The sequence below is a fragment of the Tamandua tetradactyla genome, chromosome 6 (genome assembly GCF_023851605.1).
Source record: "Tamandua tetradactyla isolate mTamTet1 chromosome 6, mTamTet1.pri, whole genome shotgun sequence".
Lineage (NCBI taxonomy): Eukaryota > Metazoa > Chordata > Mammalia > Pilosa > Myrmecophagidae > Tamandua > Tamandua tetradactyla.
This window is the reverse complement of record NC_135332.1, coordinates 24,190,512-24,204,601: the sequence shown is the minus strand read 5'-3', so window position 1 is coordinate 24,204,601 and position 14,090 is coordinate 24,190,512. Positions and strand designations below refer to the sequence as shown.

General features: G+C 51.6%; 1 protein-coding gene and 1 long non-coding RNA gene across 2 annotated transcripts; both read left to right on the top strand.

Annotated features, from left to right (window-relative positions):
* Window positions 1-638: 638 nt before the first annotated feature.
* On the top strand, window positions 639-4,266 carry RND2 (Rho family GTPase 2). The gene is made up of 5 exons (XM_077164272.1): window positions 639-813; window positions 1,290-1,377; window positions 2,293-2,402; window positions 3,084-3,218; window positions 3,443-4,266. Exons 1-5 carry the CDS (start codon window positions 712-714, stop codon window positions 3,689-3,691), a joined length of 684 nt encoding a protein of 227 aa, XP_077020387.1. The 5' UTR covers window positions 639-711; the 3' UTR covers window positions 3,692-4,266.
* Window positions 4,267-7,891: 3,625 nt separating this feature from the next.
* On the top strand, window positions 7,892-8,965 carry LOC143687353 (uncharacterized). The gene is made up of 3 exons (XR_013177509.1): window positions 7,892-7,970; window positions 8,147-8,270; window positions 8,856-8,965. It is a non-coding gene; the product is annotated as an uncharacterized LOC143687353 (long non-coding RNA).
* Window positions 8,966-14,090: the final 5,125 nt, after the last annotated feature.

Sequence of the window (14,090 nt, the reverse complement as noted above, 5' to 3'; positions counted from 1 at the left end):
GCCAGTGCAGAGCCGCCGTTAAGTCACCACAAACTTAGATCAGGCAGCCTGTTGCCATAGAGACCAAAAGCTATGATGTCATCATTGTCCTGGTGCGTGTGTTGGAGTCCGACACCCGGCTTTCTCCAAGAACCCTTGTCCGGACATGGAGATGGAGGAGGGAGACAGAACCTAAAAGACTCCCTCCCCCTGCCATCTCGCGCCGCCTCGTGTTCAGGAAGTGGATGACTGTCCCCGCGCGTGTCCGCACTGGCACATCGGCATGCACGCGTGGACACGCAAAAGGCTCGAGCGTTGCGCTTATGCCGCCCCCACTTTACCCCTCAGAACTTCGTCCGAACTCAGCCCCGCCCCCATCCCCAGGGGAGTCAAATAAATCAAATAAGCCCTTCCCAAACTGGCAGGATCCGAGTGTCGGTTGGATCACACCAACGCGCCTGAAACCAACTTCCGCGCCTGGGTTCCCCCAGGCCCCGCCCAGCTCCTCTGGGCCCCGCCCCTCGACTGCGCGGGGCCGGGGGCGGGGCCGGGGGCGCGGCTGCCGGGCTGGGGGCGGGGCGGAGGGGGGCCCGCGGCCCCGGGAGGGGGCTCCGCGCGGGCCCGCGAGATGCCGGTGTCCGCGGCCCGAGCGGCTGCAGCTGCAGCGGCGGGGGAGGCGGCAGCGGGGCCCGGGAGGGGTGCGGCGCGGGGGTCGGTCTCGTAGCCCGAACCATGGAGGGGCAGAGCGGCCGCTGCAAGATCGTGGTGGTGGGGGACGCGGAGTGCGGCAAGACGGCGCTGCTGCAGGTGTTCGCCAAGGACGCCTACCCAGGGGTGAGGGACCCGCCGCTCGGGAGGGGGGCGCTGAATGTGCGGAGGCGGATGACAGGGGCCCAGGGGATGGACAGAGACGGGTGCCAGGGTAACCAGGGACGAAGGAGAGGGACTCAGAAGACTGGGGGAGGTGTTGGGGCTTTGGAAGGACTGCAGAGGATTGGGGTGGAAGGAATTGGGAAGGAAGGTGAGACGGATGGGAGATTGAGAGAACTGGAGAATCCCGGAAGGGGCGTTGGAGGTATATCGGGGGTCCTGGGTATCCGGGAAGGGAAGAACTGCGGCCGAAGGGATCGGGAGGGGGTCAGGGAGACTGGCAGAGATTCCGCGGAGGCAGTAGCTCCCAGGATGTCCCCTTTGCCCAATCCCAGATCAACTTGTGTCCGGGGAATGGGCCGGACGGATTGCGGGAGTGGGAAGGGCATTTGTCTGGGGTGGGGACTGGGAAGCTCATCTTGACCCATCTGTGTCTGCAGAGTTATGTCCCCACTGTGTTTGAGAACTACACCGCGAGCTTTGAGATTGACAAGCGCCGCATTGAGCTCAACATGTGGGACACTTCAGGTAGCCACGTCCCTTGGGGTCACCCTGACATCCAGCGCCCCCACTATGACCCCTCCCCTGGATGGACCCTTAGACTCCAGTTCAGTCCAGCCCATTCATTCAATTCCAGGAGGAAGGAGAATCCATTTTGTGCTTAAAGCTAGGGAAACTAAGGCAGAGCTTGGTGAGATACACAGAAAGACCTTTGTCTTGGAAGTAGAAAGTCCAATATCTGAGCCCACCACTGGGTTCTCCCTATCTGGGAAAGTTGGGAAGGAATGGTTTTTATTTTGCAACATATTTCTTAGGGAATGGGTCTGGGTTAGGAAAGACATTTAGAATTTCTTTCAGGGGAAGTGATGGAAGGTGGGAAAACAGATTAAACTAGAGGAATCTGAGAACAAATCCCAAAAGGATGGGAGAACTCCTTCCCTGCCCTTCCCCCAACAAAGGGGGCAGATGTTTTCTTTTGTTGTTGTTATTGTTCTGTTTTAGTTTGTTTAAACAATAACAAAAAAGGGGAGGGGGCTGGAGGGCTTTTAAAGATGTCCGTCAAAGCCCAGAAAGCACAGGCAAAGTTTTGTGAGAATATGAATAGATTTCATGAGCTTCTCAAAGGAGTCCAAGACTCAGAAAAGATTAAGAATTACAACTTTTAGAGAAACCCTTTGGGAAGCAGAGTTGTTTCCTGTCAGTGACAGTTAGGAAGTTCTTCTAGCTATCTAACCTCCCCCTCTGCTTGCTCACCTCTGTGGTTCCTCCGCCTGGAAGAAGCACAGACTCTATTATGGGTGTTAATGATTGCTATTCTATATTCTCTGCTTCCAGCATCCCTTGACCTGGATTCATTCCTAAGGTCACCTGTTCCCTTCCAAGCCTCCCACCCCCTCAGGACCCTGGTCTGTCCCCCACCCCGCCTTGCTGTCTTCCCCGCAGGTTCCTCTTACTATGATAATGTCCGGCCTCTGGCCTATCCTGACTCGGATGCTGTGCTCATCTGCTTCGACATTAGCCGGCCAGAAACACTGGACAGTGTTCTCAAGAAGGTGGGAGCCTGGGGGAGCAGGGCAGCTAGACTCAGGGGAACTGGGCACCATGGTCTTGGCACAACGGGGACCAGAGGAAGAGAGTGAAGGCTGGGGCCTGGCCATCAGCTGGAAACCAGTCCCCAGAGCTGGATACAGCATGTAGGAGAGGGCGGGAAGGACACAGGGGATTCCTTCTCCCACTCTCCCCATCTCCTTGGGTGTGGGGGCCCCAGATAAAGGGGGTGGGAATGCAGATCCCAGAGCTCAGGAAATCCCTACGTCCAGGGCCTCTTCACCAGGCCCCTATTTCCATGAGAAAAGCCATCCATGAGTGAATGGACAGAAGTCAGGGCAGTCCCAGTTCCCAGGCGGGGGAGGGGATGGAGGGTTTTGTCTGTTCCCAGGGAAGAGTTTGGGAAAAAGGGGTGAGAATGGGAAGGTTCCAGGATAGTAGAGCCTGGCCACTTGGGGGGGGAAGCAAGGCCTCCAGATCTATAGCTCCACCCCAGTCCTTTCCTCCTTCCCCTTCTTCCTCACCTCATCCTGCTTTCAAGCCCCAGCCCACCATTCCCACCTCTTTCCTCACAGGAGTGCATGGTTTCTGCATGCTGTGAGAAAGGGTGTCCTCCTGGCATGGAGCAAAGGTTCCCTTAGTGTCCCCCACTACCCCTCCATAACTCTATTTTCTTCCTCAAATAGTGGCAAGGGGAGACTCAGGAGTTTTGCCCCAATGCCAAGGTTGTGCTGGTTGGCTGTAAATTGGACATGCGTACGGACCTGGCCACGCTGAGGGAGCTGTCCAAGCAGAGGCTTATCCCTGTTACACATGAGCAGGTGCGATGTTTGACCTCTGACCTATTTCCAGCCTGTGGCTTTCTATCTCTGCCTTTCTCGATATCTGATTTGACAACACCTTACCTGGTTCATCCTTTGCCCTGCCTCTGACCTCTGACCTGAGCCCTTCAGCCCTGATCTTCAATCCCAGCCCCTAGCCTCCATGCCCTTTGCTGAGCTGCAGGCTAAACCCCCTAACTTTCTCCCATGCCCTTCCCTTCCAGGGCAGTGTGCTGGCCAAGCAGGTGGGGGCTGTGTCCTATGTCGAGTGCTCTTCCCGGTCCTCTGAGCGCAGCGTCAGGGATGTCTTCCATGTGGCCACAGTGGCCTCCCTTGGCCGCGGCCACCGGCAGCTGCGCCGTACTGACTCACGCCGGGGACTGCAGCGATCCACTCAACTGTCTGGACGGCCCGACCGGGGGAATGAGGGAGAGATACACAAGGATCGAGCTAAGAGCTGCAACCTCATGTGAGGGACTGGGGTGGGGCAGAGTGTGAAGAGGAGTGGTGAGGGGCACCCCAAAGAGAAGGAAGGCTGGTTCCCCTGCCTGCACTTGGGCTTCCTGCCCTCCTGACCCTGGCTGGGAGGTCAGAGCAGTCAAAGTGGACAGTTCTCCTGGGCAGGAACCTGGAGGGCAAAAGAGCGTCTCCATTCCTACATCCTCATCCTCCCTCCTCTCTCCAGGAAGCTGAAGGAACTAAGGGGCAGGCATCTGGGTCATGAGCAGTGATGGGGCAGGTGGGGATGGGGAAGCTGGCATCAAGTGGTGGCCTTGGTTGAGTCTGTCTATGAAGGGTGCTTTTCCTCCCTCTCCACCCCCCAGTCCCCATATCCGGGTCCTGGCTTCCTTCCCTAAAGAAAGTGTCCATTCTGTGACCTTCCCTCTTCCTTTCCTCTCACTTCTACAGCTGTTCTTACTGACCCCCAGACAACATGCACTCAATTAAAAAGCCAGGAGAAACCCATCCCCATCTACCCACCGGCCCTAGCTCCCTCCCTCCCTTCCCCCAACATCCCCAAATAAAGCCCATGTCCATGGAAAAAGGCTGTGGCTTTAATTTTGTTGTTTTTATTTTTAAACCTATCTCTAGCAGCAAGAGGGAAAGTTAGAACTCAGGAAGAACTTTCTTGTCCTTGCCCACAGATGTTACAGAGGAAACAGCCATGGTTTGGATCAGAAGTGTCCTTTTAGGAGCCAGAGGTGGGGGATGGGGGAATGAGGTATCCTGGGAAGGATCATCCCAGTTAATGAGCCAGACAATGCTCAGGCCATCAGGGGTTTTAGAGTGGACTGATGTGCAATTGCTCAGCCTTACTCAGCTCAGCTGGGGCTCTGTGCCAGTGTGGGAGGGGCCTGCTGAAGTGGTCCAGGCCCCTTTCTCCCCATTCAACCCTGACTTGGAGCCTGCTGGTGGCTGGGGGTTGTGGGGGTAGGGAGGGCATCAAGGACCTTTCGATCACAGAAGCTGACTCTGTGCAGGGTGAAGTTTCCCCTGGGAACAGCAGTTTGATCCTGGGGTCTGCTCAAGACTGGGGAAGAGTCTCTCTCCCTCTTTCCCTCCTGAACTCCTTGACGATTTTGGGAGGAGCATCAGCTGTGAGTTTAGGGTCACCCCCCCCCCACCACCTCCTAGAGAAGGAAGGCTGGTGAAGGGGATGGCTGGAGCACTTGTTGTCAGGAAGGACAGTGCCGGTCTGTTTTCTCGGGAGTCTGATTTCAGATTGTCCTGTATTCCCTCCCTGGCTCTCATCCCCCTGGCCTCTTTTCAGTGACGTTCTCCCCCAGGAACCTTCTCTGGACTTTCCCTCCCCCCAGCCCCAGGCAGTTCTTCCAGACATACTCTCAGAGAGAACACAGACCTTACCTTCTCTTCCGCTGGGATCCCATCCTCAATTGCAGCCCATTCCTCCTCATTCATTCAGCAAATATATACTAAAGACCCACTGTGTGCCAGAAACTGATTGGGAGACTGAGAGGAAGGACCAGTCTCTGCACTTTTGGAGGCCAGCGTGGCAGGGAAGACAGGTACCCCAGGTGTGGTGGTGCCTTGATGGAAGGATGTTTGTACCAGGTGCAGTAGGAGCTCCTGACAGCTTGGGAGGGCAGTCTTCTGAGCCAGGTTCTGAAGATTGAAGAGGAGTTTGACAGGCAGAGGAGCAGGAAGGCCACTCCAGGCAGAGAGTTCAGCATGTACAAACACGTGGAGATGAGAAAGAGCACAGCATGTTTGGGGCTCCTGTGGCAGGGAGAGCAAGAGACAAGGGTGGAAATGTTCACTGAGGCTCCTGCAGGGCCCACAAAGGAACAGAGATTTTGTTCTGCAGATGTGAGGAACTACCAGGAATTTCAAGCAGAGAATGAAGGGGTCAGATTTTGTGTTTTAGATGGGACAGTTAGCTAGATGTGGGATTGGGGGCTGGGAGACTTGGCTCTGAAATGTGTCATTTAAAATAGCTTCTCCTCTCCCTATGCTAGGCCCCAATTTTGAGAGGAAAGGCACTTCCTACCCATTCGCTGGCTCAGCAGATGCCCCTCCCCCACCCTTCTACTGGACTGCTGTCCTCATCTCTCAGCCATTCTCCCCAAGGATTCTGGGACAGCTTCAAGGGCACTGGGCCTTAAACCAGTCCTGCACAGCACCCCATCAAACTGAGACCTGGTTAGGGACTGATGCTGAGACCCTCCCCAAGGACCCTGACCCCGGGCCTAAGGTGCTGGAGAGAGGTGGAGGTACAGCTCCCAGGCCCAACTAGGTGGGTCCCCATTTGGTCTCAGGGCTGATTCTTTCCCCCACAGGGAACTGCTGACACTATTGACTAGGCATTCCTGGCTGTATGGCTTATTCACTTTAGACCTGGGTACTGCAGCCACCAAAATGCAGGGTATTTGTGTCCCTTCTCTTCTCCCAACCTCTCTGTCTTGCTGTTTGCACTCAGGGAATGCAAAAGCATTTCAATATCCGCCTAAAGCAAACATAATTAGGAAAATAAATCAGCTGGAGGAATCCACAAAGTTTAATACATTTATAACACCACCAGGAATGGATTTTGGTCCCTTCTGCCAGACATTTTATTTCAGAGGGAGGGGGCATGCCTCTGGGTTGAGGGCCCAATGAATGGGAGGAGAGAAGAGGGCTGTTCTTTGATCCTCAAAGGCCCCTGCAGGCTGAAGGGAGGAGGACCTTACCCTTCCCACCCCCACCCCAGATGCAGGAATCAAACCCAGCTTCCCTTCTGCAGCTGTTTCCCCCCCACCCCAAATTAGACACCTGCTTGGGAAACAATGTAGTCTCGTTAATCATTTAATGAAATAAACAACTAATCACTCTGTGATGTTGTCAGTGTTTCTTAACTTCGACAATCAGCCTACCCAGGAGGGAGGAGGATGGGGCCCGCATGGGACTCTAACTCCTGAAATGCTTCAGCTGACAGAGAGGATGCTCCAGTTCCGGAAGCTCAAGATTTGGACACAGACGTCCAAGGGCCTGGGTTCCCAGCTCTGCTGCATCCTCCCTAGGGAGTCTTTGCTGAGACCCTGCACCTGTCTGAACCTCACTTTTCATACCTGGAAAAGGAGGCCAATCATCTCATCTATTTCCCTGAAGGTAGAAACATTTAACCCTTTGAAAGGGGAAGAGATGATGGGAACCTTTATTGATTTTTTTTATTTTTTGTTTTTAGCTTGGGCAGGCACCGGGAATCGAACCCGGGTCTCCGGCATGGCAGGCGAGAACTCTGCCTGCTGAGCCACCGTGGCCCACCCTGGAACCTTTATTTTTTATCACTAAACATACAAGCTTGAGTGCTCCTAAGCTGGGCTGAAGGGAATCAGGGAAGACTTCTTAGAGGGGGCATTTTGTACTGCAATTCAAAGGCAGGAGGAAGTCCAGAAGACAGGAATGGGGAGGCTGCTGTGCCTGGTTCCTACACCTATCCAAGGGGCTGAACCCCCATTGTTTTTTCTGAAGTCTCTGGGTAAGGAACCCATGTTGGCATAGTGACCCCACCCCGGATACACTCAGACTTAGCTGAGTTCTCTGTGCAGGTCCTGTGCAGGGGGTAAGGAAAGGGGCCACCTCCCTGAGATTCCCCCAAGGCTGGCTTAACCCTGGCAGGCAATACTGGGACAGCTCTCTCCTCCTGCTCCACCCTCTCTTCCCCAAGAAAGGCATTCAGCTCATCTGAGTGAGCGCCCTCCTTCCCTTTCTGCCAACAAAGGATTTTTTTTTTCTATATTGTGCAGCCCCTCTTCGTCCTCCCTCCTTCCAGCTGGGTTCCCAGGTCCCTAGTCAACCCTCTACTCCCTCTCCTCAAGGCTGGGGCTCAGGGTCAGAGAGGGGAGGCTCCAGGTCCTGAAGCATGGGGTGTTCCCAAGCAGCTACCCCCAGAAGTTGAAGACACAAAAGAGACATGTACATAAGTGCCCTCCCTCCCCCGCCCAAGAAAATGCCTCTGCTGTTGACTCCTAAATAACAGATGTCTGTCTGCATATTAATGAGATTGGGCGAATAATTGGTGAGTTTTTCATTCAGTGTCAGAATGAACCCAGAGGCCTTATGTTCACACACACAGACACCCACTCACCCTCGACTCTCCCCTTCCCCCAGAGCACAATGAAACAGGCACAGACACTGGCAGGCTTGACCCGCAAAGGGAGGGGCACACAGGGAGCCAGGAGAGGGGTTCAGCAGGAGGGAGACACCCACTGTCTGGGTTTCCATCAGGTTTCTCTCTCTTGAGCGCTGCCTTTGGTGAGATTTCCCCACCAAACAGAAGGGATTGGGAGAAAGGGGAGGGGAGAGGTCTGGGGAGAGGTAGTCACTGTGTAGGGAACAGCAACAAAGCAGGGGCTTCCTTCGGAGGGGCTGTGTCTCCCTTGGGTCCAGAATCCACGGGCCCCCTGAGCCTGTGTTTGCCGCTGTGGCAGGGTATGAGGTCGGAGGATGGAGGTTTGGAGTCAGCCACCTACCATTTGTCAGCTGGGAGCGCCTGTGCAAGTCACCCAACCTCTCCGTGCCTCAGTCTCCTTGTCTCTAGGAATTACTTGCAAGGTAGAAAGGATGAAAAGGGATAAGGGGTGCCATGCGTGTCTGTCTTTGTGCCTGGTTTATAAAAGGGCTCCACACATATTTAGGTCCCTCCCCATCTATCCCCCAAATGTTCCAAAACCGTTTCTAAATTACTGCCTCTCCTGCCAGACCCACCCCTTTTAGGGCAGGGGTTAATTAGAAGCGTAGTCGCTATCCTGGCTGCCTGGGAACCCAAAGGAAAAGGTACAGAGAGGGATGGGGGCAGAGAAAGGGGATATTAGATAGACCCAGGAGAGAGAGCAGTGGGAAAGAAGGCCTGAAACAGAAGCGTAGGAGTGGGGGTCCAGAATCTGCCCTCTAGGTTCCTAGAAGTCCCCCAGTTATGCCATGAACACATGGTTTGCTCCTAGCAAGTCTCACCCCTTTTCAGCACCTCAGTCTCCTCATCTGTAAAATAAGGAGGTTGGTTTGCTCTCTCAGGTTCCTTCTCATTGCGTGAAACACAAAGAGTCCCAGTGGCCTCGGGGAGGAAGGCAGGGAAGGTGGGCTGTCCCCTCAGCACTATCACCCATCACTCACCCCTGCTCTGTCTCCTCTCTCCCTTAGTAAATGGATCTGCTGCACCAGCAAACAACTGTCCATTGTGTCCTAATAAGGGACGAGCAGGGAAAACCAATCACTTATGATGCAAATGAGCCGGCGGCTACAGCCTTCTTGTATTCACAGTGCCTCTCTCTGCCCAGGCCCTGCGCTGTCCCAGTTGGGCCTTTCTCCTAGTCCCAGTTCCCATCTGGTCCTGGAGGAGAAAGAGGGAGGTAGGGGGGACCCAGACTGACTTCCTCCCATTGTCTCTCATTGCCACACCCAGCAAAGAGCCTGCCTTCACAGCCTTGGAGACCGGCCCTGCTCCTTTCTCCACTCCCAGAGTGGTCCCACTGAGGCTCAGGTTTTATGTCCCTCTCTCCAGTCCTAGGTTTTATGTCCCTCTGTCCAGTCCTACACCATACAGCCCTAGGCAGCTGAGGCCTCAGCAAAGAGTCAGGGACTAACAAGGCGGGTGTTCAGGCAAAGGCTGAGAATCATTGAGCGCTGGCCTGGTGTGGAGAGGACAAGCCCCAAACTTTAGCATGAAACTGGGAGGGAAGTTTTGGGCTTGCAGTACATTTTTGTGAATCTTCAAAGAATACATGGTGAGAGGGATCATTACTCCCCACCTCCACCCCAGCAAAAGCTCTGTTCTCTCTGGGGCCACATCTTTAGGAATTTACCTCTTGAATTCCTATAGGGATTTTCTTCTCAATTTCTCTGACACATGGTTAGAAACTGAAGGAGGATCCAGTACAGATCTTTGTTTCCATGGCTTTCAGAGCCTCTGCGGGCTTGGAGATGATTCCATCAGCAGGCTTCTCACCTTGGGAGCTACAAAGGGCCCTGAGACAGCCCACGAGTCCTTTTCCTCTAGGAGAGACCTCTCTTCACCAAGCCCCAGTAACAAAATCTCTCTTTGCCAAAAGAAAATTTTCTACTTACTTGGTAGCAGCTCTTTGAGTCCTATAGCCTAATAGCTCATAAATTATAACATGAGCTATTCTTGCTCATATATACTACCATTTGGTTTTATGTGATTTTCAAAAGGAGATGTCAAGCATCTGCTTACCTTATATATCTGTGTTACCTTCAGACTCGCCTTCTCTCCAGTCCTTAATTTATGACTGTGGCAATGCTTAAACAAAACAGAATAAAACACAAACAAGCCTTCTGGAATTAGCCAGTGCCAACTGCTACAACATTGCAGAGAAAAAAAACTTTGTGGGATCACAGATTTTCTTACCTTCCCTTCTCCTACCCCTGCTCAACTGGAGTGCAAATTCTTTCTTTCCAAGGCCGAAAAGAAAAAGAGGGCATTTCTGTCTAGGGTCTAATAAATAGAAACTTCTGGGCTGCTTAGTTCTAGGTCTGCCACTAACTCACTAGGTGACTTCGACAAGGCCTTGGACTTCAGTTTTATTATCTGTAAAGTATGGATAGCAATCTCTACCTTAGCCACCTCCCAGTGAATAAATGAGGAAAGAGATAATGATCAGGCCAGTACCTTGAACTTGCAAAGGGATTATCATGAATATCATAATTATTTCCCCTGTGATGGTGGCAGCAGTCTTTCTGTCCATCTTGAGTGTCTGGCCTGGAGGAGGCCTCACTGGAAGACACGTGGAAACTGATGATCTCTGTCTGGGAGGGTCGGAGTCATCCCAGAGGGGTATGCATCTTGGTAGGCAAATGAGAATCAGGGAGAAAATCCTTTGCTGTGGGTTTAGAAGAGAGTGATTCTTGGACATGTAGATCCATCAAATTGCTTTTGAATGAAATCAAGGTCCTAGAAAAATGGATGTGAGGGACTGAAGGGAATTAGCAATCCCAGTGGTAGAATATGACTGGGAACACTGGATTTTCCAGAGGTCAGAGTTCTCAAGGGTGGGCCAGCTGTTGGATAAGCTTTTCATCTCCATTCAGTGAGTCCATTCATTCATCTCTCAACTCAATCTGCAAAAACTCACTGGGTGCCTAACAAGGTAACTGTCAGGCACAGACCTGGGTTATTACAAAGATAAATTAATACTAATTCTGCCCCTAGGACTAGTCACATAGAGAAGATAGAATATGTACACGAATAACTTATAATCAATGGAAGAATGTCATAAATAAAGCAAAACTTCTGGGATATGCTGAGACAGGAGAGATTCTGGCCCAGAAGCCCTGGGGAAAGCTCTGTGGAGGAGGTGAGGTGGGCAGGATGGGGGCCTGCAAAGATGGCAGAGTAGGACTTGTCCAACAGAAGATACAGTGTGAGCAAAATCTGTGGATCTTCATATTTGGAGGTCAAGGTGCTTAAAATGGAGCAGCAGACTAGGCATTGGAGAAGTTGGGCTTGGGCTTTTGGGGAAAGGTCTGAGAACAGGTGGGAGGAGAGGGTCAGAGAAATGTATCCTTAGATGACTCTCACATCTTTTCTCTCTTTCTGGGCCAGATGTCTCTTTCCTCAATTCTGTCAGTTGGGGGTTCCCATATGGGCTTTCTGGAATCTCCTGCTTCCTTTTCACCTGGTCAAATCCTATGTGAGCCCCAAGGCCCAATTTGAGGTCCCTCCCCGAGAGGTCCCCGGACATCAGGCAAAGTCTGACTCACCATGCAACCCACAAAAGGCTTCAAAACTGCAGTTCTGCAAGGGTTTTCTTTGACTTTCTAGCCTCAACTATTGAATTGTGAATTGAAGGCCAGAAATGGATCTTTCTCCCTTCCACAATCTTAGTGCTTGAGCATGTGTGCGTTCACACATGCATACTGTCATACACACACACGCGCACACACACAGGTAGTCATCCCTCAGTCATTAACCTTATTGTTATCCACTGCCTCTCAGGACTGGTTCCCACATAATGCACTGAATAGAGAATCGGCCTTAATCTCACAGAAATCTGTTTGAAAGTGGCTCTGCCATTTCTTTTTGTTGTGTGATCTTGGACAAAGTTGCTTGACCTCTCAGAGCTTCATTTTCCTCATTTGTATATGGTAAATAGTGAGGGGCTCTTAGTAGGAGTGTGACAGATGATAGCTGTTAATAATTATTATTGCTGTTGCCCCTGAGAGCTGGCAAGTTCAGATGGTCCACAGAACCCAATGCTGGGTTTCCTGTCTCCTTTTTTATATATTAAAGCAGTGGTAAGTTTTCAGAAACATTTCCTTCTCTTTTAAGGTAGCCATCTTCTCTGCCCATCTGCCTCCTTTGGTTTTACCCTCCTTTGGGTCTTTCCTGTTACTAGTCTATGGACCTGCCTACTTCCCTTTCTCCCTCCAGGATGGCTTCTCCTCTCCCCACTCTGCTGTTGGCTTACTCTCCCTGGGTTTGGGCTGTCTGTGCCTTGCACGCCATCAGTCAATAAAGATAAATTACAAAATCATTTGTTTTATTTGTTCTTGTTACCCCCAGGGCTGTCTGAAATTGCCTTTCTTTTGAAAGCCACATTTGCATATCTCTATGCTGGAGTCAAAGGCTGCAGCTGCGGTTTCACCAGCATTTAAATTTTAATAAAAGCTCCTAAAACTCTAGCTGATTTTTTTAAAGCAGTCTAGCCCTTCTGCTCCTAGGTTGCTAATATATTTAATCTTGCCCTTTGCTTTGTATTTGCTTAAAGGGTCATTTTGGAGTAAACTGAAGCCAGCTGCTGCAACCTTGTAGATAAGAACCACGTATCAGCCCACAAACCTTATTTTTCTTTAAAAGTCTCAAGATTCACCTCTCCTGGAGGCCAGAAGAATAGACCACATAGGTAACGTTTTTATATCAATTAGTAGCCCCTTCACTAAGCCAGTGGTTCTCAAACTTGAGTGTTCATCAGAATCACAGGTTGGGGGGATTGCCCATACCCAGAGTTTCTGAGTCAGTAGATCTGGGATGAGGCCAGAGAATTTGCAGTTTCCCAGGTGATGCTTTTGCCACAGTCAGGGGACCACAGTTTGAGAACACTGCCCTAAGATACCTGTTAAGCTGCTTTATCACTCCTGGTCCCTGAGACTAGTTCTTGCTCTCCAGATAATGTGGGGGAGAGTTCACTTCTGGATTCCTTCCAACCCCTCAAATCTTTTCCTACATTTTTCTGATCACCCAGACTTGTTTCAGTATCAGTTTCCTATGCACCTTCCCAATCCCTGCTCTCCACGGGCGCTGTCTCCAGTTCTCCTTAATTTTCCATTTGCCCAGATGCATTTCTTTAATTTTCTTCTTGTTATAGGCAAATTTACAGGCTGTTTGAGGGCTTGTGGAGCTAAGTGTTACTAACGTACAGTGAAGGAGGTCTCTGGCTCAGCCATTTTACAGCCGTTGAGAAGCAAGTTCCCACACTTCCTGGTTAGCAAGCCCAATTCTGATTTCTTTGGGTGGATCTGCAGGTTCCCCTCATCCTGCCCTTCTCTCTGTGCCCTGTGCTGTCTGCCTGTAAGGCTGCCCTTATCTGCTCCTCGCAGCCTTCACAGGATACATTCTGGGCAGCTTGGCTCCTCCCATTCCAACCACTCCAACACTGATTCCTTTCTTTCTCTCCCGCATGCTTTTGAGCCGATACTTTATGATTCTGGTTGCTTTTTTTTAAGGGGGAGATAATCTGCCAGAGTTCTCCTCTAGGCCCCCCTCCCTGTGCTTGCATGATAATCTTCCCTTTTCCTTTCCATCTTCTTTGCAGAAGTTCATTTTGTGAAAGGAGATAAGGTGTGTACAGGAACTAGTTCCCAAGTACTTTCTCTGCTGTGCCCAGAGAAAGCTAAAGACTGAGTGGTGGAAAAGTGGGAGGATATCTTAAAGCCAGAGGTCAAGGGAATAAGCAGATGGACTCCATCAACAGATAAGGGTCTTAAACCAGGCTAGGCAGTGAGCACAGGGCCAGAAGTTGACTTCCAGGAAAGGTTGTGAAGATGGGGTGTACATTTGTTGGGAGACCTTGAGGGATGACTAATATGTCTTAGTCACCTCTGCCTTCAGCCAGGATTCTGGGAAAGGCAGCCTGCACTAGGTGAATGCTGCTTTTCTATTAATCAACCAGTGATGCGGGCAGCAGACCGAGGCCTGACTCACCCCGAAGGTCCAGTAACCCATGGCTGGTTAGTAGTAATGCAACACTGGGAAAGTGAAGACAGGACCAGTAGCACTTATGCTTGCCTTTACCACTAACATTGAGATCCCTTGTCTCCCTGGCAGGTAGACAGGGAGCCATGACCCAATCCTGACAGAGCTGCTCTCCCAGGCAGAGCTGCCACTTGAAGGAAGGAATCTTCTACTGCCTTGCACCATGG